Source organism: Esox lucius, chromosome 18, assembly GCF_011004845.1.
Source record: "Esox lucius isolate fEsoLuc1 chromosome 18, fEsoLuc1.pri, whole genome shotgun sequence".
In the NCBI taxonomy this organism is placed as follows: Eukaryota; Metazoa; Chordata; class Actinopteri; order Esociformes; family Esocidae; genus Esox; species Esox lucius.
The window spans coordinates 28,420,031-28,442,986 of NC_047586.1; the positions used below are offsets into that span (position 1 = coordinate 28,420,031).

Sequence of the window (22,956 nt, forward strand, 5' to 3'; positions counted from 1 at the left end):
ATTAGGATGGTGTTCCTAATAATCCTTTAGGTGAGTGTATTTCCACTGCTGTAGAGTCCAGTGACGGTGTGCTTTACACACCTCCAGCCGACCCTCTGCATTGTGGATGTTGATATGATGCTTGCATACAACTGTTTGGACATGGAAACTCATTTTGACTCACTGTTCTTGTGCTGATGTTTTTTTCCAGAGGCAGTTTGAAACTCTGTGTTGAATGATACAACACATGATAGGCAAATTTTATGTGCTTCAGCCTGTGGTGGACCCGCTCTGTGAGTTTGCATGATCTACCACTTCATGGCTAAGATGCTGTTGCTCCTAGAGGTTTCCACTACACAATGATAGCACTTACAGTTGACCGGGGCAGATCTAGTTAGGACAGAAATGTAACAAACTGATTTCTGGTAATGGTGACATCCTATGACAGTGCCATGTTTAATGTCACTGAGCTCTTCAGTATGAGTCATTGTACTGCCAGTGTTTTTTATGGAGATACCATGACTATATGTTAGATTGTATGCACCTGTGGGCAATGGGTGTGGCTGAAACAACTGAACTCAATAATTAGTAGGGGTGCCAACATACTTTTTGTGTCCTATATTGTAGTTGTTAAGTTCAGGGGGGCAATCACTTTTTCACACTTGCTATTGGATTACTGTTTTCCTTCAATAAATACAATTATGGTTTAATCTTTTCACACGCAAATTTCAAATATCACTTAAAGGCCCGCAACGTGAGTTTTTTTGTGTGTGATTTCAGTACTCACTCAGAGTTCCAGAATGTGATTGTGATGTCAGCAGCTTCCCAAAAACACCACGCTGCTAGTTATGCATCATTTCATTTATATTAGCAAACTACTACCAGTAGTAATACTGTTAAAAAGGTTAATTATTGACCAACTGTAGAAATGCTGTCCTTTTTCTAAAGATCACAGTGCAAAAGATACTGACACACTTCACTTGCTGTATCAATAAAACATACCTATCAGGCAATAGGTGGTGTGTAAGTAATTTATTTACGCAATTATTCAAAAGCCCTCTAACGTTTATGAAAAATTATGAATTCCTAACGAATTGTGAATTTAGTAATGGAAAAATACGATCAGTAAAAAAACAGATTTTTTAAGATTACGTTGAGCTTTTTTCTCAACAGCAATTCCTGAGGGGGACACCAAAAGTAGTGCTGTAATACTGTTCCATCGGTTTGCTCGCTATTGTAGCTCTGCAAATTCAGCTATTGTGTGTGTGAACCATACCAACATAAAATAAAGTGACTGGATTAACCCCACTTTAGCTACATTCATTAAGTGCTTTTCAGATGGTTGAACAGTCACCTTGCAAGCTAAGGAACATTACATACATTGCATTGCAAGCTTCTCTCATTGACTCAAATTCAAACAGCTGCAAACACTGGTTGATGTAACTGTAGCTAACTAGCAAACATCAGCTAACCGCTAGCTAGCAAAGTGTGTCCTGTAATTCAATGCAGTGAAAATGAAGATTGGCGACGGTTATTAATGTGTCTTATTGTATTGAGCGGTTGAAGTAAAGAAATGTCTAACATATCCTTTGTTTAAACTACTGTAATTACTGAAAGTCAACCACCAACGACAGATTGCCACACACACTGTAGATATGTAGTACCTGCATGATGTGCCACTGCTGAAGAATGGATCAAAACATTGGTAGGGGGGGTCACAAATTTAAATGACCATCCGGTCTCAGTTACTGATCTTATCACCTTTCTTTATCTTTGGTTGATAAACAAACGTAGCAGCGCCCAGAAAGGGGTGATGTAACTTCTAGAAAGTTTTTACACAATGATTTTGACCAGTTGTCAGCTTTCCCAGGATATTGTAAGATGTTATAGTCGCTAATATCATTTGTTTTGGTGTCAGAAGTATTATGTTTATTTTAGAAAAATATGACTGCTATTGTTGGCTGCCTGTTGGTACGTAGCATGCAAGCAAGCAAGTTTATTTATATAGCACAATGCATACAAGCAATTCAATGTGCTTCACAAAGAAAAAATATAAAAATACAATAGGATAAAAACAAATACTCAAATGGAAACATCAAAACAAAAACATAATAATTTTTACATAATTTTAACAATAATAAAATATAAATAAAATAGAATAAAAATGGGATAAAAACATAGAAAGCTATAAAACTGTAAGGCTAAACAGTGCGGTTAAGTTCAAATGCTCCGTCATGGGAAAAAAGACATGTTTTTAACCTGGATTTTAATATTGACACGTTTGGGGCATGTCTAAGATCATCAGGTATTTATTCCAGTTGTGCGCAGCATAACTGCTAAACACGTGTAGTTTGGACTCTATTAGCTGATCTAAGAACCCTGCTCAGTTTATATTCTTCAAACATTCAAACCATTCAGTCATTTATAGACTAAAAGCACCAATTTAAAATCTATTCTGTAACAGACTGGAAGCCAGTGAAAAGATTTAAGAACCGGAGTGATGTACTCTGTTCCCTTGGTCCTGGTTAACATTCTAGCAGCAGCATTCTGAATGAGCTGTAGCTGTTTAATTGTTTTAGTTTTTTGGGGAGTCAAAAGGCCATTACAGTAGTCAACCCTACTAGAGATAATGGTTGAGCTTCTCTTGGTCATTTTGGACACCAAGCCCTTGATTCTGGCTATATTTTTAAGATTATAGAGTGCTGTTTATGTGACCGCTTTGATATCACTGTTAAATGTGAGGTCTGAGTCAGAACACCAAGATTATGCACTTGGTCCCTGGTTTTTAGGGCCCAAGAATCCAGCTCTTTACTAATACTAGTTATTTTATTTTTGTTGCCAAACACAATAATCTCGGTTTTATCTTGGTTTAATTGTAGAGTATTTTGGTTCATTTAGGTATTTATGTGCTCTATACAATGACACAGTGAGTCTATTGAGCTGTTGTTATAGGGTTTGAGAGCCATATATATTTGAGTATCATCGGCATAGCTATGGTAGTTAATGTTGTTGTTCTGTAGAATTTGGCCAAGAGGTAGCATATTGAGATTGAACAGAAACGGTCTGAGAACTGATCTCTGGGGAACTCCACATGCCATAGCCACCCTATCAGATTCATGATTACCAATGGTGACAAAGTAACTCCGGCCATCAAGATAAGATCTGAACCAATTTTCCAGCCTATCTAGAAGTGTTCTATGATCTATGTGTCAAATGCTGCACTGAGATCTAATAGAACCAGAACTGTTATTTTATCGGAATCAGTATTCAGCCGTATATAATTCCAAACTTTTATCAGGGCCGTTTCAGTAGTGTGGTGAGGTCGGAAGCCTGACTGAAATTTGTCTAAGAGACCGAGTGAGTTCACAAAATTGCTGAGTTGTTTGAAGACAACCTTCTCAATAATCTTGACTATAAAAGGGAGATTTGATACAGGTCTATAGTTGTTCAATATAGATACATCCAGTGTTCTCTTTTTTAATAGGGGCTTAATGGCAGTTGTTTTTAGAGACATTGGAAAAATGCCGGATTGCAGAGAGCCAATGTCCATTGTTATAGAGTACATAATATTTTTTAAGTCTGATGGCAGTGTGTCAAGACAACATGTGGAAGCTTTAAGATGTCAAACTGTTTCTTCTAGGGATCAATTGTATTAAATTGTGACATAATAACCATGTTATGTCTTGGTGGTCGTAGTGATGATACATTGTCCTTGTTAGACTGTGTAGTTCTGGTGATGGTCCATCTAATACTTTAAATTTTTTCACTAAAGAAAGATGCAAATTCATTAAATTATACAGTGGACATGAGTTCTGATGCTATCTGCTTTAGGGGGTTTTATAAACTTGTTGAACATGGCAAATACATAAGTAACTCTTCTTGTCTCAATTAGAATGCTTGCTACCTTGTTAATATCATAGAGTTGATTTTCAAACAGTTACAATTTGGAAATAAAGTTATAAACGCTGTTTGAACTAAATGTGAGTAAATAAAAGCGTGGTCTGACCAGTGGTTGTTATGTCACTCGTACCTAGATGATCTAATGGTGCGTTCTAACAATACGTTCTAATCACACCGGTGTGATTGTAAGCTTCAGGAACCACTCTAGCCTGATCACACTGGTGTGATTGTACTCTTCAAAGGGTTAAACACAGAACTATGTGTTTGGTATTCTCGTTCTTTTCATTTTATGTTACCTTTGTTATGAAGATCTGACACTATTCAGTGTGACAAATATGCAATAATAGAGGAAATCAGGAAGGGGGCAAATGCTTTTTCACAGAACTGTAAATAATTACATTGCCGTTATACCGGGTTCAGCTCCAAAAATTACCTTGGTCTCATCTTGATTTCCTTGCATAAATAAAGGATAAATTAAAATAATAATCACCTCTCGCAGTTCAAGTCTTTGGGCCACTGCCTCCAGACATTCTTGGCCTGTGCTCTCCACAGACCATCTGAATTCTACAACATTGTTGTCCAGCAGACGAATTCTTATTTCAAAGACGTTTTTGCTGAGCACGTTATAGCGCCTTGTGCGACGCAGCTTCAGTTTGAACGGCATGGCTCAGGGGTGGTCACAATGGTGTGAGAGGTTAAAAGGTCACAAGAAAGGGCTCTAAGACATTAACATAGCCCTCCCCACCGGTGCATGGCAGCCACACCCCCAGGCGAAGTAGGGCACCCCAGATAGGTGCTGGCCCATTCCCAGAGTAGTCCGGAATAGAAAGAGGAGGGGAAGAAGTTCACTGGGAGCTGCAGGAAGAGATGGAAAAAGACCAACATTAGTATCAGATACATACCAGAAAAAAATAACAATACAAGATAGTGCAGTTTTTGAGCATTACAATTAACGTATTGCAAATGGCAATTATTTAGATGAGGGTGAGGTCTGACACCCTTTAGAATGTTAGTTGATTGCCCTGGAGAAACACAATCAGAGTGAATAGAAAATAAATAATAGGACAGTAGATTTGTCAAGTAAAATCAGTGAAACAACATAACCAACTAGTAGTAATACTAGTGATTCAAGCCAAGTGTCTGGCTTCTTTAATTCTCCATTTTAGAGTCTGGTCTGGGAGAAGATGTGAAGACCTGGATGAATCAAATTCAGACACTAGAAAGAGGAATACATTCAAAGCAGACAGTTGGCTTTGGAGGAAGTAATGGAGCTTTTTTTTCTCATTAGTGGGAGTCCTTTCCTTATATCCAGCTCAGCCCAAGAGAACAGCCCACAGACATAGAAGAGGGTGGCTTAATATTATATGAACACAGCTGAATTAAACTCTAGGATACACTTATGTACTGTATGGGAGAAATTGTAGTTATCTAGCCTGTCAATTAGAATCATTTCCCTATGTAATATTTCTAGCATAGAAGCCTCTCTTGAATAATGCGACAATCAGGCCAAGATGTTAGAGGTCCATTGTTTCTACTGTCCCCATTGTCATGTAACTCTGCGACTCCCTTCCTATACCTGCTCCCCACTTTATACCCAAAAGATATTCATCCTGACCTTTTGTTACCTCCTGTGGTGTATCACTTGCCCTGTCTGGCAAGATTCGGTGCCTCATTGTCTAAAGCCCTTCTTTGGACCTCAGGAACTAATATAATGGTAGAGTAATTGTCTTAACTTCCATTGGTTAAGATTACAATGATAGATTCTATATAAGCAGGAGGGATCAGGTCATTCGGGAGAGAATTCCTTGCATGCGGACTCTCTCCATGCAGCATGTTAAAACGTATTAAATGACTCAGCTATACTTTGTAAATTAAGGTGTCTTTGTGTTATTAATCTATCAATATCTATGTGAAATTCCACAACAACTGCTTATGACCTTACACAGGGAAACGTGTGCTCACCAGGCTACCCAGTGAGCAATCGCTGGCGGGCCGCCGGCGTTTTGCTGCTGGCGGGCTAGCGGCGGCTATAATGTCGTACAGTCAGCGGGCCACCAGCTTTTGCCGCTTTTCTTCTGATCTCAATTTCCATAAGCTAATTTGCATTTCAGGCAGCTTTCCACCAGCGGCCAGACTGCGTTATGCTGGCGGCTAGCCGCCGAAAAGAGGTCTGCTGTATCTGATTGTGCTGCCATTTTCTTCCAGCAGAGATGCTATTATTCTTGTACTGATTATTTGATTTATTTTAATATTGTTAAATCTTAGTATACAGAAGTTTTGTCAACATTGGTAGTTTATAAATAAAATAGACTTTGACTATTGCACTATTGCTTTTGTAAAGGACCTTTGTGTAGACATGTACAGTTAACACATCTCGCCATTGCTTACCATAATATTTTCCCAAACTAATGGCCATTTTCCACTGCATGGTACTAGCTCAACTACTCATCTATAGCCTCGACTTTAATGCTTCATGGGGGACAGTTCTTTACTGTGTTTAAACACCGCCGTGTCCGTAGATGGTGCTATAGCGAATTGCACATGTGTAAGGCAAGACAATCGCCATTTGGATCCCACACTGTAGTAGCGTGAAAACTAGAAGGAACATTCATTTTAGCGACTTGGTTCTCTCGTCAACTCTTGTTCAAAGTGTGTAAGTTATAAGCTATATGCTCTTAATTGGACAATACAACATGTGGATTATCACGTTGTTTTACTACAATTTGATGAACTCCCGAAACAAATGAAGATCAAGGATTTTTTGAACATCAGACTGAAAATTGTTGAACGCCTAGTCACCTACATAGCTATGGTGAGTTATGTTCTGCGCCATTATAAATGACTAGTGTTGTTAGGTTACGGAGTAAGAACGTAATGACTGTTTTGTATTAAACAATGACTGTTTGCAATATTCTATTAACATTTGAATTCTTTAATTAAGTTACTGGTAGATGAAAGCAAGTTCTAAACCATTGGCGGGAAAACAACTTATAGAAACTGGCCTGAGATTAAATACCTACAGTAACCCATGTTTCTTCATGTGTCCACAAGTTTGCTTGCTTACTATTTTTTGTTTCTTCGTTTATCCTCAAGTTCGGATGTTTTGTGCTTCTTCGCATATCAACAGTTGAACAGGTATGGTAACATCGTTAGCTAACTTGTCTAAATCTTGTTTCTTAGGGTATCAACAAGTTAGAATTGTATAATATGTGCTTACTCCTTTTAACTTTTATCAACTGATACATAACGTTGGGTAAATTGTGTTTCTTTGTGTAACGTTATCCACATCATGTGGATAATGTTACTCTTGGCAGTAATTTTAGATTAGACTAGCTAAACCTGGACTTGCAATTACACAGTGACACTCCGTTGCAATTCCGTTACTGAGGTGTCTGTGTATCCACATTGTTCTTAGCTAGCCTGTATGTGTGTTTTATGCTGCCAGGTTTTAAACCTCTCTTCTTAACATTGCTTTCAGGAGATGAAGTTTTCTGTAGTTTTGTTCCCGGAGGAGGATGACTGTGTGGCAGCCAGGGGCGTAGTTTATGGGGGGGATGGGGGGGAGGTAACCCCCTCAATATTCAAATCCATCAGTTACAACCCCCCCAATATTTCGACATGAGAATTACAGTAGATCAAATGAAAAGTATGAAGAATTCATATATTTTGTAACAATAATTGTTCCTACTCAAATATAGTTTGTCATAATCAAATAGGAAAAAAAATAATAATAATACTCCCCTCCATTGAACCGATTGGTAACGCCCAAGGCGCACTTTTTCCAAAACAACGCGAGTGGAGAGCACACGAGTCACGACGACAGGTAACGTTCAAAAATGAAGAGAAGCGCTGCACAGCGGACTTTATTTAACTGCTGGTCAGAGAGGGATGTAAAAAAACAACAACCATGTACTGAGAATGAGGTATGAGAATATTGTGTAATAGCTAAGTACACACCAGTTAAACCAGATATATTTTAGCTAGCTAATCTCCATTTCAATGTATTTAACTTATAGCTCACTTATCAGTATAACAAGTTACCAAATCAGCCGTCTGTTTTGCTAGTTCATTTTTCAATAGTGTCTGTAATTATCAATGACAAAAGTATTCACATCGGTGTTTGTTTTCTTCCTAAATTAATCTGACTTTTTAACGAATTGGATGAATGAACGATTTACTGGCGGTTTCTGTACTTAAGGCGAGACACGGCAGGCAAAAACATCGTTTTTTTCACTGGTCAATGTTGAGATTTGGGGCTCTATGGGGGCTATTTGTCTTCAATAACATGACTTCTTTCAGACTTGTGGTGTAAAAAAAGTCAAAAATACACATTAGGTCTTTATTTTACTACTTTTACTACATTTACTACTAATACATTCTAGTCTATTTGAGTCTCTTGATTTCGCCTAAATTCATCAAAAGTTGTCGTTCTAAATCAACTTGCTGCTCCGCGCAATCGCTGTTTGTACCCTGTCATATCATATATCACTGGAAAGGTCTCTCTCTCATGGTGAGTGCTGTGGGGTCTAAATATGCTAATTTCCTTTTTATCAGCAAGCAATCGTCAAATTAAAATTGGGCATTTTACTCTAAAAGCGGATCTCATTGGCTGATGTCAATTTCTGACAACGTGATTCGTTCAGACGCATCACGTGACATGCTCGGAGTGTGTTTTTGCCTTTTCTTTTCGCTATTCTGTTCAGTTAAAGGCTATAAATGCTGTGTTATAAGTGTTGACGTTTTTTTTAGATGGTTTGTATTGTTGATTGCTAATGATTTTATAAGATATTATGTTTGTAAATAGTTTTTTCCACAAAAAAGTATGCATTTTTACAATACAAATCTTTAAAGGCTGTTTTCTCAAAATGGGTTTTTTCTCATACTCTGAGCCAGAAATCTCCACTTCAGCAGCACTTACATTCACCAAATTTTCCATGTGTATTCCTATCCTTATTCTCAAGGTTTTTACAGAGGGGTTTGTTTATATATCATTCACATTCTGATTTATACAACATTTTGTACCTAAAAGAGGGGCGAAAATAGATTTTTTATGGCTGTTGGCAGTTTTTTCTAATTAATGGAGTGATAAAAAGAGATATCCAAAATTCCCTCTGTAAAAACCTTTGACTGTAATATGTCAACATAATGAAACAAGAATTTTGAATCTGGCTTTATCCAATGTTCAGATTTCTCTTCTGGAAATGTATGCACAGTTGCACATATTTAATGAAATAATACCCAATTAGCATATTTAAACATATATTTTCTAAAAACTTGTAATACAAAAAATATTTGTCTTAATGTCAGTAATCAAGAGGGGAAGTTTCCAATACACATGAAAAAAAAAACAGGCAGCACACAACTTTAAACCCCCCCAATGTTCAAACCAAATCTACGCCCTTGGTGGCAGCAGTGGAGCAGACTTTGGTACTGGCCACCAAACAGCATCACCAGCAGGAAATCTTTCAGCCATGACAAGTTTGCCAGAACTTGTTCACCACCTGAAGACACCTGGGAGGCTGTCCCTTATAAGCTCATCAAGCATGCAGGTGAATTTGAAAACATAATAATTTGAAACTTGGAATGAAAATATGTTTTGCAGGGTAAATGCTTACAAAACCTTAACTATTCCTAGAGACGTGAGAGACCGGACGTGTGTATCGCCAGAGGAGTAAAAATCGTTCCAGCGTGGACCCCTACCACCCCAAGGATGCACATCAACACCACAACACCCTGTGGATTGCAGCCCTGGAGGTATGTGAATTACATGTTGCTCTCATAATTGGTGCAATGTTTACTTGGTTTCACCATATTTACCTGCTCACCAACTTGTTATTAAAGCATGTTGCTTATTTATTTGTCAATTTCAATTTATTTTTAATGGCAAGTAGGCAGAGGTAGGGGGAAGTTTTAGCTCTGCACATGAAGGTAAGAATGAACATTTTGGCAGACACTGCGATTTGAGTTTTGATTGTAAAATAACCAGATATTTAGGACTGAATAATGAACTGTCTGTCTTTACTTTCAGAACATTTGGAGAAGATCAAGTGGCTGACTGAAGAGAATGTCAAGCCGAGGGCACAGCTGGCTCTACAATCAGGTAAAAACAAGAATATAGTTGCGCTAGCATGTTGTCTTCATGAAACATTTCATTTGTCTTGAAAGTCATGCAATTCTCAAAATCATGTCAGACCATTGAAGTACAATATCTGATTACTGTTTTACAGGAGCCATAAGGAAGAATCTTTCCAACCGGGATGCCACTGATGAGGCTGTCCAGAACCAGGTCCCCAGGTACCAGAAAGGGGCAGCTGACCGTGCAGGTGGGAGAAGATGTTGCGGCGGTACAAGGGACCTGCCGTGAATATGAATGACATCTCCAGCACAACCAGTATTGCTGCTAATTTACAGTACTCTTTTTATTTATTCGTTTTTTTTTTTAAACTGCTGCTATGCACAGTGTTATGTGCTATCTCCAGCACAACCAATATTGCTGCAGTACAGTATTTCTTTCTTTTTTTTTACTGCTGCTATGTACAATGTTATATATATATGATTGCATTATCCTCTTAATATATTTATAGCTCTGTGTGAATGTTCTTAATTCTGACTGTAGTTGTAGTGCCACCATTCACAAGCTTATTGTACTGATGTATCTATGATATTCAACTATTGATTGCTGCTAGGTCATCCTTATGTATATTACTGCCATTCTAGCCCTTGTTTATTTTGTATTGTATTTTGTTTATTGTGTATTTTCACATACAAATACTGTAATTTTACTATCTGTTGCTGGAAACGTTTTCTTGCACTATTTGATTTTGTAACATTTGTATTTCAATTAATTTGCACATATTTATTTTGTATGCTTGCTGTATAATGCATGTTTTTTTTGTATGCATCTTGCACTATTTGAAAGAAATTGTTTAGATTTTATACAATTCATTGTCATTTGTGATATGACCAAAATTATTATAAAGTGTTATTATAAATAAAACCTAATATTGGGGCATGAGGCATCCTGCTGGGTTTATTGCATAAAAGCAGCTAGCCCCTGGTGATCAGGGTATTGTTAGAAGGCATTGTCAAGAAAGCAGCCCACCGGCGGCCTTACTGCGACGCGCGCTATAAAAAAAGGCGGCAAAAAGCTAGTGGCCGCTGGTGGGCCACTGGCGTGTTGCTTGCTGGGTAGGGATCAGTTCCATTTAAAATCCTGTCAACTCAGAAAGAATAGTCATGTACAAACAAATTCACAATTGCCCTCATTAACAAGCACTGCAGAACATGTTTGTGTACTTCTTATATTGACCGGAATTAACATGTAAATCTCCCCAAACCTAGTGCACACAAAACCTTTGTATGGTCAGTAGGTTTTAGACAATACTAGCGGGGGAAGCCTTGTAACACAAACCCTGGATTAATCATCAGGGTAGACTTTCATGTTCTGTAGAGCATTGCACTGGGATAAGAGAAGAGCTTTGAAGTAGGACAACGCACACAGTCTCACACACACACACACACACATACACTCAGATCAGTAAGGGTTGCTATTGCACATATACAACTCCACACACATTCATGTAGAAAGTGGTAATGAATTAATAAAATAAAATAATAAAAGTCAACATATAAATTCTTTCTTACATATTTATCATGCAATCTAATATTATACTGTAACTTAATGCAATACAATGTAGATGGGAGCCAAGCTACCAGTAAGATTAGCTTGCCAAACAGTGGTGGCAGTTTTAATTAGCTGGCCTCAGGTAGCATTGCAGGCTAATGCAGCCCAGCCACAAAACCAATCAAAATCCCCCAAACTTCCTGTAGACAACAAGAATGTCTCTTCCCTACCAAAACAGAACACTGAGCAGTAATGGCAGCCCAAGGCAGGAGGGAGCGAGGGGGGGAGAGAGAAAAATGAGAAAGGAGAGAGAGTAAAGTGGGCAGGAACAATATAGTAGAGAGGACAGACAGGGGAATGTGTTTTATCTTGTCTGGGACTCTGGCAGTAGGCTGCTGATAGTCAGCTTGGATTCAAGCCCAGATTCCTCAGTACTCCGAATGGAAAAACATAGCACACCTGTGTAGTGTTCTTTTGTGTGTAAGTGTGGTGATAGGTTTGCATGACAAAAACAACCACACTTGATATTAAGGATGAGTAGGGAGTGTCACACATTCCTTATTCTGCTATCCTGAACCCCTTTAGGCTGACAAACGCTTGCTATTGTAGCATATTATTTTCATGTTTCTTATGGACATATTTGCATGTGGTGACACACACACACAAAGACTGAGTAATTAGATAACAACGGATGTCTGTTAAACACTGGTCAACAGACCTAAGACTCGGTTTTGGTTTAGGGGAAGTGACATCACCAGCTGACAATAATCCCATGCATAAATATTATCATGCACAAGGAGATGATAACATTCACTGGGGGAGGGGAGCTGACTAAACAAGTAACCAAGCATGCACATGCACGCACACAATAAAGCACACAATAAACACACTTTTCAAAGGTTAGCCAAGGGACCAGACTGAACTAGGTTGAGGGTATGCAGGCAGGCGAGAGATTGAAACTAAACGTTCCCACTTCAGGAATAATGTTATATCAACACAGCCTTAACATGATATTGCTGCTGTGTTTATTTACAGCACACAGAAACAGCATATACACATTATGAAACAGTTAGTTGTAATTTTGTGGGGTCGAAAATGCAACAGGAATCTGAGGGGTGAAAGATCTGGACTGCAGGCTGGCCATTTCAGTACCTGGATCCTTCTTCTATGCAGCCATGACATTGTAATTGATGCAGTATGTGGTCTGGCATTGTCATGTTGGAAAATGTAAGGTCTTCCCTGAAAGAGACAACATCTGGATGGGAGCATATGTTGTTCTAGAACTTGGATATAACTGTCAGCATTGATGGTGCCTTTCCAGATGTGTAGGCTGCCCATGCCACACGCACTCATGCAACCCCATACCATCAGAGATGCAGGCTTCTGAACTGAGCGCTGATGACAACTTGGGTTGTCCTTGTCCTCTTTAGTCCGGATGACATGGTGTCCCAGTTTTCCAAAATGAACTTCAAATTTTGATTCGTCTGACCACAGAACACTTTTCCACTTTGCCACAGTCGATTTTAAATTATCCTTGGCCCACAGAAAACGCCTGCGTTTCTGGTTCCTGTTTAGATACGGCTTCTTTTTTGACCTATAGAGTTTTAGCCGACAATGGCGAATGGCACGGTGGATTGTGTTCACCGACAATGTTTTCTGGAAGTATTCCTGAGCCCACGTTGTGATTTCCTTTACAGTATCATTCCTGTATGTGATGCAGTGCCGTCTGAGGGCCCAAAGATCAAGGGCATCCAGTATGGTTTTCTGGCCTTAACCCTTACGCACAGAGATTGTTCCAGATTCTCTGAATCTTTAGATGATATTATGCACTGTAGATGATGATGATAACTTCAAACACTTTGCAGTTTTTCTCTGAGAAACTCCTTTCTGATATTGCTCCACTATTTTTCGCCGCAGCATTGGGGGAATTGGTGATCCTCTGCCCATCTTGGCTTCTGAGAGACACTGCCACTCTGAGAGGCTCTTTTTATACCCAATCATGTTGCCAACTGACATAGCAGTAGCAAATTGGTCCTCATCTGTACATTTAACTTTTCCGGCCTCTTATTGCTACCTGTCCCAACTATTTTGGAATGTGTAGCTCTCATGAAATCCAAAATGAGCCAATATTTGACATTACAAAATGTCTCACTTTCAACATTTGATTGTGAATTAAATATAAGTTTATGAGATTTATAAATTATTCCATAGATTTTTTATCACAATTTGTACAGTGTCCCAACTTTTTTGGAATCGGGGTTTGTAGTATTTTTGCCGGACCGCGTAAGCGGAGCTGGCCTAGAAGAGCGAATGTCTCTTACTGAATGAGTGAGTGACCGACCACTGACTACTTGTTAAATAGTGTAGTGATTACAGACACGATCTCCGGAATAACAGGTCCCGCATTCGTCTCCTGTAACAGTCAAAACGCATTATGCCGGAAGTTCAGAACAGACAAAAACTTAGCTGGCTACAACCCTACATAGCTAGGTAATAGGAAGCCTAAAATAAAACAGTTCTGGTGGATATTAGGATTTGTTCAGGATAGGCCAACTTTTCACTTGACAAAAAAGTCAGTTGTCGTTAGTGATGGCCATTTGAGGCTTCAATACCTTTCTTCTAGCAGCAGGATATTATGATAGCAGTGCTTAGATTTTCTTTTTCAAAATAAAAGCCATCATTGAACTATATAAGTTAATATAGTTAACAATCTAGTCTGTACATTTTATATCTAATGTCTGTTCCAATGTTATACTTGTCTGTTGTATTTCACAGACTAGATTGTTAAATATATTGCCTTATACATTTCAATGATGGCTTTTATTGTGATAAAGAAAATCTGAGTGCTGCCACCATAATGTCCTGCTGCTAAAATAACGCTAATGAAGCCTCGAATGGCCATCACTAGTTATCGTCACCTATACTGATAGATACTGTATCAATGTAATTCACGAATGGGTGATTAGCTGTTAAAACGGCGAGTGGCAAAAGAGGATTTGTTCAGGATAGACAAAAACCTTGCTGGCTACAACCTTGAGTAGCTAGGTTATGGGAACCCCAAAATGAATTTGTTGACTGTTATATTGCGTCTAATTATGTCTTAGGATTTGTTCAGGATAGACACACACTTCACTGGCAACACGATTCTCTCATCTTTTCACTTGACGAAAAAGTCTGTTATCGTCATCTGTATTGATACAGTAGTTATTGTATCAATGTCATTCACAAATGGCTAATAAGCTGTTAAAACGGCCAGTCGCAAAAGCCATAAAGTTCATAGATAGTATTTGTGGTGGAGGTAAACTTAATAAAAAACGTTACTCAATTTAATAGTAGTTAATGATGTCTAACAGAATATTGGCATGATGTTAATGAGTGAAAATTATGTAATGTCAAGAGGCTATACTAATACCAAACAGTTGTGCAGTTTGGTGGTGTAGTGGTTAATGACCCAGGTTCGATTCTTGAGAGGGTAGCCAAGATCAACACATCCTATTGCGGGCCTGCTGAACTAGGCTGGCCTTTTGTATATTACACTACTCCCATTATTTCACCAAATGGCTGTGCAATACAACCATAATACCACATCACAATATTGAAGTGTGAATTTCACTGACATAATATTGTAAATCAGGGTTTAAGATTTGACATTAATGTCATGTTTCCGGGTAATTTAAGCAGTTTAGACAAAGAGCCTTTAAAGAAATCAAATGATCACAAGTTGGAGAAATCAGATGACTGGAGATGGGCTTAGTAGCAGTATGGCCTTTAGACCTATTGGTCACCAATGAGAGTAAATAAAATACCACAATTCTTCGATTCCATTTTATTGTTGTCAATTGCTAAAGTTGAACACTTGCACACTTGACACAGAGAGAGAGAGAGAGAGAGAGAGAGAGAGAGAGAGAGAGAGAGAGAGAGAGAGAGAGAGAGAGAGAGAGAGAGAGAGAGAGAGAGAGAGAGAGAGAGAGAGAGAGAGAGAGAGAGAGAGAGAGAGAGAGAGAGAGAGAGAGAGAGAGAGAGAGAGAGAGAGAGAGAGAGAGAGAGAGAGAGAGAGAGAGAGAAAGAGAACTGGGCACCAGGAACTTATATATCCTGGCTGACTCCAAACCCAGGTGTAACTGGTCACCTTAACAACACTCTCTGCTCCAACTGTCCCCAATCTGCACATAAAAGCAGAAACACAGAGGAGACAGGGAGAAGGACATAACAAACCTCAGACTGTCAAACTTCTTAAACCTTTAAAACAGAATGGCAGAGAGCACAGGTTGTTCATCTTTAACCTGAACACACTCAAACTGTTAACCTTTTTGGCCATTCCAAACCTTGTTTTGGCATCTGGCCCCATGCATTAGATTACCATTGTCAGCACAGTTCTTATTTTTAAATTTCTTTCACCATGTAAACTGTTTACGACAGCCTTTTAAGCATTTTGCTTTTAGCAATAACACAAATTACCTTGAAAATGTAACTTTTTTTATAAGCTGGTTAGTAACAGTAGCCTACAGCAGATACAAAAACATTTATATAAAATATATAGATTTCATGTGGTTAACATTTTCCTCTCTTAAATCTACAGACATGTAGTCTCCCACAAATCACGGTTAATCTGCTAGCAAGGTGCAAGCACAAGAGGCAATCTGCATGATGGAGCCACAGGGGAGTGAAATATTAAATTTAACTATGTTTTTGAAATAGTATTTTTTTGCTCTCTTCAAACTCCACTTTGTGTTACCATTATAACGTGAAGGACAGAACAGAGATTCATGTTAGGCTACTTTCCTACTAATAAGAATTGATCTACCTTGGATGCTTATGCGCATTTGTGTTCATTCCTTATCTTGCCACCAAAGCATAATTATTTAACATAGATGCAGCAAACAGCTTAGCTAGCCCAATGGACATGTATATACACTGCTCAAAATTAAGGGAACACATAATAACAGTATAACACCAAGTCAATTAAACTTCAGGGATATCAATCTATCCAATTATGAAGCGTAAGCGACTGTGAATCAATATCACCTGTTTTGGTGCAAATGAAAATGACAACAGATGGACTGGAGAAGCAACAGCAATACAACACACGAAAAGGGAATGTGCAGGTGGTGTCCACAGATAATTGCTCTCTCCTAATCCTTCGTGACTGATTCTTCTCTAGTTTCGCATTTTGCTAGTGTCCTTGTCACTACTGATAGCATGAGACGGTACCTGCAGTCGCAAAAAGGTTTGCTGTGTCTACCAGTACAATCTCAAGAGCATGGAGAAGATACCAGGAGACAGGTCATTACAAGAGGAGAGCTGGACAGGGTCATAGAAGGGCATCAACCCAGCAGCAGGAACGGTATCTGCTCCTTTGTGCTAGGAGGAACAGGAGGAGCACTGCTAGAGTCCTACATAATGACCTCCAGCGGGTTACTGGTACGCATGTTTCTGACCAAACATGGGACCTGTGACAGCAGGTTCACACTGAGCAGATGTCAGACGTGAAAGAGTCTGGAGACACTGTGGTGAATGTTATGCCACCTGCAACAACATCCAGCATTACCGGTTTGGCGGTGAGTCACTGATGGTCTGGGGAGGCATACAGACCTCTACGTGCTAGCCAAGGGTACCCTGATTGCTAATAGGTACCTGGATGAAATTCCCAGACCCATTGTCAGATCTTATGCTGGTGCGGTGGTCACTGGGTTCCTCCTGTTGCAGGACAATGTCCGGCCTCATGTGGCCAGAGTGTGTAGGCAGTTGCTGGATGACGAAGGCAGTGATGACATTGACTGGCCCTCACATTCCCCAGACCTGAATCCAATTGACCTCTGGGACGTTATGTATCAGTGCATCCGAATCCAGCCCTCAATCGGCTGGTGATTTTGGTTTCCATTTACTGCTGTTATGTCATTTTGTTCTCAACGAATTACACAATGTACAGTAAAGAGTTTTATCTTTAATATATTTCATTGATCAAGACCTGATGTGTGATTTAAGTGTTCCATCCATTTTTGACCAGTGTATTTGGGATAATGTTGTGTTGCTGGGACAAACGAACCAGCAATATAAAAAAAAGATATATACCATATTTCCCAAAAGTATATTCAACCATTTTATGTAAAAAACAAATATGTGACAGAATTCAGGAAACTGGGCTTGTCGCATGTCACTACTTTTCAGGGGAGCCATTTGTAAGAAGAAAAACGTTCTGGGACATTTTGTCTTTTTTTGCAGAAAAGCCTTCTTGAAGATGTGAACTTTAATGTGACTTAATAACAGACTAGTAAGTGTAAATGCGAATACATATTACAATAAAACCCTTATTTAACCAGCGGAAAATACAGGACTTTTCCTTCCATTAGCTGAGATAATGAAGGGGCTGGACATGCAGACATACTGAGTTCTGATTGGTCTTATCAACAAGAGAGATACTACTTTCTGGAGTAAAATGATGCCATGATATCATGAAGATAAATCGGACAACAATGATGATATCCCAGACTTTGACAGTTTAAAACTTTCAGGCAAAATTGAGGCATTTCATTGCAGTGCCAATGGTGGAAAGAAAACGCTAGCTCCTCTTGTATAAAACAACTGTCTACGGATTACATTCACAAGAAAAGGACAATCATGGCAGTTATGATAGCGACATTGAAAGATGCATAGATTATTGGAGTATTGAACGCCTTGAACGTGAACGGTAGCGAAAAAGTATGTAATCAGAATATATATAATTGTTTCAGTCTGCCACAAAACATTCCTAAATGTTTACGGGTAAGTGTAACGTTTGCTAAATAGCTACAGATAATTCCCTTTCAAAAAGTTGTCCATGTCGTTTGTATTGCTAGTTATCTAGCTATAGCTACTGCCGTTACTGTTAATGTCATCTAGCTAGGTAACAACATTAACTTACCAGCTAGCTAACATTTCCTGGTTTCTAGCTTGTGTGTGATTATGCTTAACCATTATGTTTGCACAGTAAATTATGTTACTGTTAACGTTAGCTAGCTAGGTAACAACACCCCAGTGAGCAATCGATGGCGGGCCGCCAGCGTTTTGCTGCTGGTGGGCCACATGAGGGTATAATGTCCCACAGCCAGCGCGCCACCAGCTTTTGTTGCTTTTCTCCTGATCTCAATTTGCATAAGCTAATTATCAATTTGCTGTTATCTGCTGTATCTGCTTGTGCACCCATTTTCTTCCAGCAGAGATGCTATTGTACCCCTTTTATTCTTGTACTCATTATTTGTATTAACTTTATTTTAATATTGTTAAATCTTAGTGTACAGAATTTTGGTCAACATTGGTAGTTTATAAATAAAATACACTTTGACTTTTGCACTATTGCTTGTGTAAAGAACCTTTGTGTAGACATGTACATAAACACATAGAAACAGTTGTCTCTCACCATAGCTTACCATCACTTTTTCCCCAAACTAATGGTCATTTTCCACTGCATGCTCCCGGCTCAACTACTCGCCTATAGCCTCAACTTTAATTGCTTCATGGGGGACAGTTCTTTACTGTGTTTAAACACTGCCATGTCCGTAGGGAATGTGAATTGCACGTAAAGGCAAGACAATCTGCATTTTTGCCAAAATACCACATTCTAGTAATGTGAAAACTGGATCATTTTAGTGACTTGGTTCTTTAAGTCTTGTTCAGGAAAACTCTTTTTCAAAGGGTGTAAGGTTTAGGCTATATGCTCTGAATTGGACAATACAACAGGGGGATTACGACATTGTTTTACTACAATTTGATGAACTCCCGAAACAAACGAAGATCAAGATTTCTTTGGACATCGGACTGAAAATTATTGAACGCCAAGTCACCTACATAGCTATGGTGAGTTCTGTTCTGTGTTATAATAAATACCTAAGTGTTGTTAGGTTAATGAATAAGAACGTAATGACTGTTTTGTATTAAACAAGGACTGTTTGCAATATTCTATTAACATTCAAATTCTTTAGTCACTGGCAGCTGAACGCAAGTTCTAAACCATTGGCAGGAAGACAAGTTATAGACTGAGCTTGAAAAAAACTGCATTGGCCTGTGATGAAATACCTACCCTTGTTTCTTCGTGTGCCCACAAGTTTGGCTGCTTACAATTTTTTGTTTCTTCGTTTATCCTCAAGTTTGGATGTTTTGTGCTTCTTCACATATCAACAGTTGAACAGGTATGGTAACATAGTTAGCTAACTTGTCTATATCGTGTTTCTTAGTTTATCAACAAGTTAGAATGTTATAATATATGTGCTTATTCCTTGTAACTTTTATCAACTGATATGCAACTTTAGCTAAATCGTGTTTTCTAGACTAGCTAAAACTGCACTTGTTACAATTCCGTTACTGATGTGTCTTTGTGTATCCACATTGTTCTTAGCCAGCCTGTGTGTGTCTGATGCTGCTGGTTTTATGAACCTCTTTTCTAAACAGTGCTTTCCGGTCATGACATTTTCTGTAGTTCTGTTCCCGTAGGAGGATGACTGTGTGGAAGTAGTTGCACGTCTGTGGCTCAAAGGGGGACTGGCCACCACAAAGCGTCACCAGCAGGAAGTGCTTCAGCCACAATGTTTGCCAGAGCTTGTTCACCACCTGAAGAAACCTGGGAGGCTGTCCCTTATAAGCTCATCAAGCATGCAGGTGAATTTGAAAACATAATAACAATTTGAAATTTGGAATGAAAATATGTTTTGCAGTGTAAATGCTTACAAAACCTTAACTTTTCCTAGACACGTGAGAGACCGGATGTGTTTATCGCCAGAGGAGCAAAAATCTATCCAGCGTGGGCCCCTACCACCCCAAGGATGCACATCTACACCACAAGCTCCTGTGGATTGCAGCCCTGGAGGTATGTGAATTACATGTTGATCTTGTAATTGGTGCAATGTTTACTTGGTTTCACCATATTTACCTGTTCACCAACTTTTAAGTTTATTTTTAGGATGGAGCAAGCACAATACTCCAATGCACCAGAGAGGTACTCCACTACATAGGTATGTGTGGGTTCATTCACTTAACCCAGATGCTTAACTTGTTATTAAAGCAAGTTGCTTCCAATTTTATTTGTCAATTTCAATTAAATTTTAAGGGCAAGAAGGCAGAGGTTGGGGAATGTTTTGGCTCTGCACATTAATGTATGAATTAACATTTTGGTGGACGGACACGATTTGAGTTCTGATTTTAAAATAACCAGATATTTAGGACTGAATAATTAACTGTCTTTACTTTCAGAACATTTGGAGAAGATCAAGCGGCTTACTGGAGAGAAGGTCGAGCTGAGGGCACAGCTGGCTCTACAATCAGGTAAAAACAAGACTATAGTTACGCAAGCATCTTATCTTCATGAAACTGCATTAATCTGAACGTGTGCCCTTTATTAAAATGCAATACTGTACAGCCTTTCAGAAATTACATGTATATGGCAGTTTTGTTTATTTCACTATTAAGCTATTGACATTTCATTGTTCTTTTTAGCTTCTGATAAACATCTGACTGAACAGAATGTCAAGCCGAGGGCACAGCTGGCTCTACAATCAGGTAAAAACAAGACTATAGTTGCTCTAGCATGTTGTCTTCATGAAACATTTAATTTGTCTTGCAATTCAGAAAATCATGTCAGACCATTGAAGTACAATATCTGATTACTGTATTACAGGAGCCATAAGGAAGAATCCTTCCAACTGGGATGCCACTGACAAGGCTGTCCAGAACCAGGTCCCCAGGTACCAGAAAGGGGCAGCTGACCGTGCAGGTGAGAGAAGACGTTGTGGCGGTGCAAGGGACCTGCCGTGAATATGAATGACATCTCCAGCACAACCAGTATTGCTGCTAATTTACAGTACTCTTTTTTTTTTTAAACTGCTGCTATGCACAGTGTTATGTATATGATTGCATTATCCTCTTAATATATTTAAAGCTGTGTGTGAATCTTCTTAATTCTGACTGTAGTTGTAGTGTGCTATGCCACCATTCATAAGCTTATTGCACTAATGTATCTATAATATTCAATAACTATCGATTGCTGCTAGATCACACTTATGTATACTACTGCCATTCTAGCCCCCGTTTATTTTGTATTGTATTATGTTTATTTTGTACTTTTTCACATTCAAATTGTGTAATTTTACTATATCTGATGCTGGACATGTTTTCTTGCACTATTTGATAAAAAAAAAAAATCTATTCATTTGCACATGTTTATTTTGTATGCTTGCTGTACAATACATGTTTTTTTGTATGCATCTTGCACTATTTGAAATTGTTTAGATTTTATTCAGTTCGTTGTCATTTGTGATATGACCAAAATTATTGTAAAGGATTATTAGAAATAAAACCTAATATTGGGGCGAGGCATCCGCTGGTGAGCCGCTGATCAGAGTATTGTTGGAAGGCATTGTAATAAAAGCGGCCCGACTGCGACGCACGCTATAAAATATAGCAGATTATCAACTTTAAATTCAGCATATCTGTCCCATAACTTTATCAAACAGTACATGTTTTATATACCAATTCAAAGCTCAGAATCTGGACCTTTATAAAGCTTAGAATCTGGACCTTTGCACTAAAAAGCAAAACTCACATTTTGCGAAAAAGCCCAGTTTCCCAAATTATGTCACATTAGATCTAGTGAAAGATTTATAATGTTAGTACAGAGGTGTTTTTTTTTTTTTTACATAGTATCAGGTTAAATTTGACAGAGAGCCAGGCGCATGCACGGACAAAGACCTCCATATCTGTAGCTTTTGGGCAACAACAAAAATATGACAAGTCTTCAAACCTGGAGGCTGGATAAGGCAGTTGCAAAATTCATCTGTTTGGACAAATTCCCTTTGTTTATTGTCAAAGAGTGGATTCAAGCAAATCCTGGAGCAATTTAATCCCAAATACTAGCCTCCCATTAGAAACAATTTAATGTACACTGAAATACCCAAGTTATACACAGAAACCACAAGGATAATAAACCAACAACTTACAGAAATAAATGTATGCATCCGGAAGTGATCTGTGGACCAGCAGGGCGGCAGAGACATGTATGGCTGTTACTCTTCATTTCATTACCAAGTCATGGGAGATGCAGGGCTGGTGTTTGGGCTGTTGTGAACTAAACACAGATCACACAGCAGAGAGCTTGAGGGAGGCTTTTGAAGAGAAGACTGAAGATGGATGGAGGTTGTACATTTCAATAATGGCTGGAATTGCAATAGACAATCCATCAAACAAGAGAGCTTTTCTGGATGACTTTACAGGGATTCCATGTTTTGGTCACAAACTTCATCTTGCTTTCCACAAAGCCACAGTCACTGATCCAGTCTCTGCAGCACTATCTAGGCTTCGTAAAACAGTTTCCTCCTTCACCAAAGTTGTCGCAACAATTAACAAAATAGCAGTGTCCTCTCGCTACCAGGCCATAAACTGATCAATGATGAACCAGTGGAATTCCTCATATCATATGGTGGAACACT

The 22,956-nt window shown here is 38.8% G+C and overlaps 1 protein-coding gene across 1 annotated transcript in view; it reads right to left on the minus strand.

Moving 5' to 3' along the window:
* LOC105009234 (protein tyrosine phosphatase non-receptor type 14) overlaps window positions 1-22,956 on the minus strand; it is a 265,726-nt gene that overhangs the window by 185,956 nt on the left and 56,814 nt on the right. The window contains exon 2 of the mRNA XM_029114543.2: window positions 4,370-4,734. Coding sequence (XP_028970376.2) covers window positions 4,370-4,543 — 174 coding nt within the window. The 5' untranslated portion in view covers window positions 4,544-4,734. The remainder of the gene's footprint in view (window positions 1-4,369; window positions 4,735-22,956) is intronic.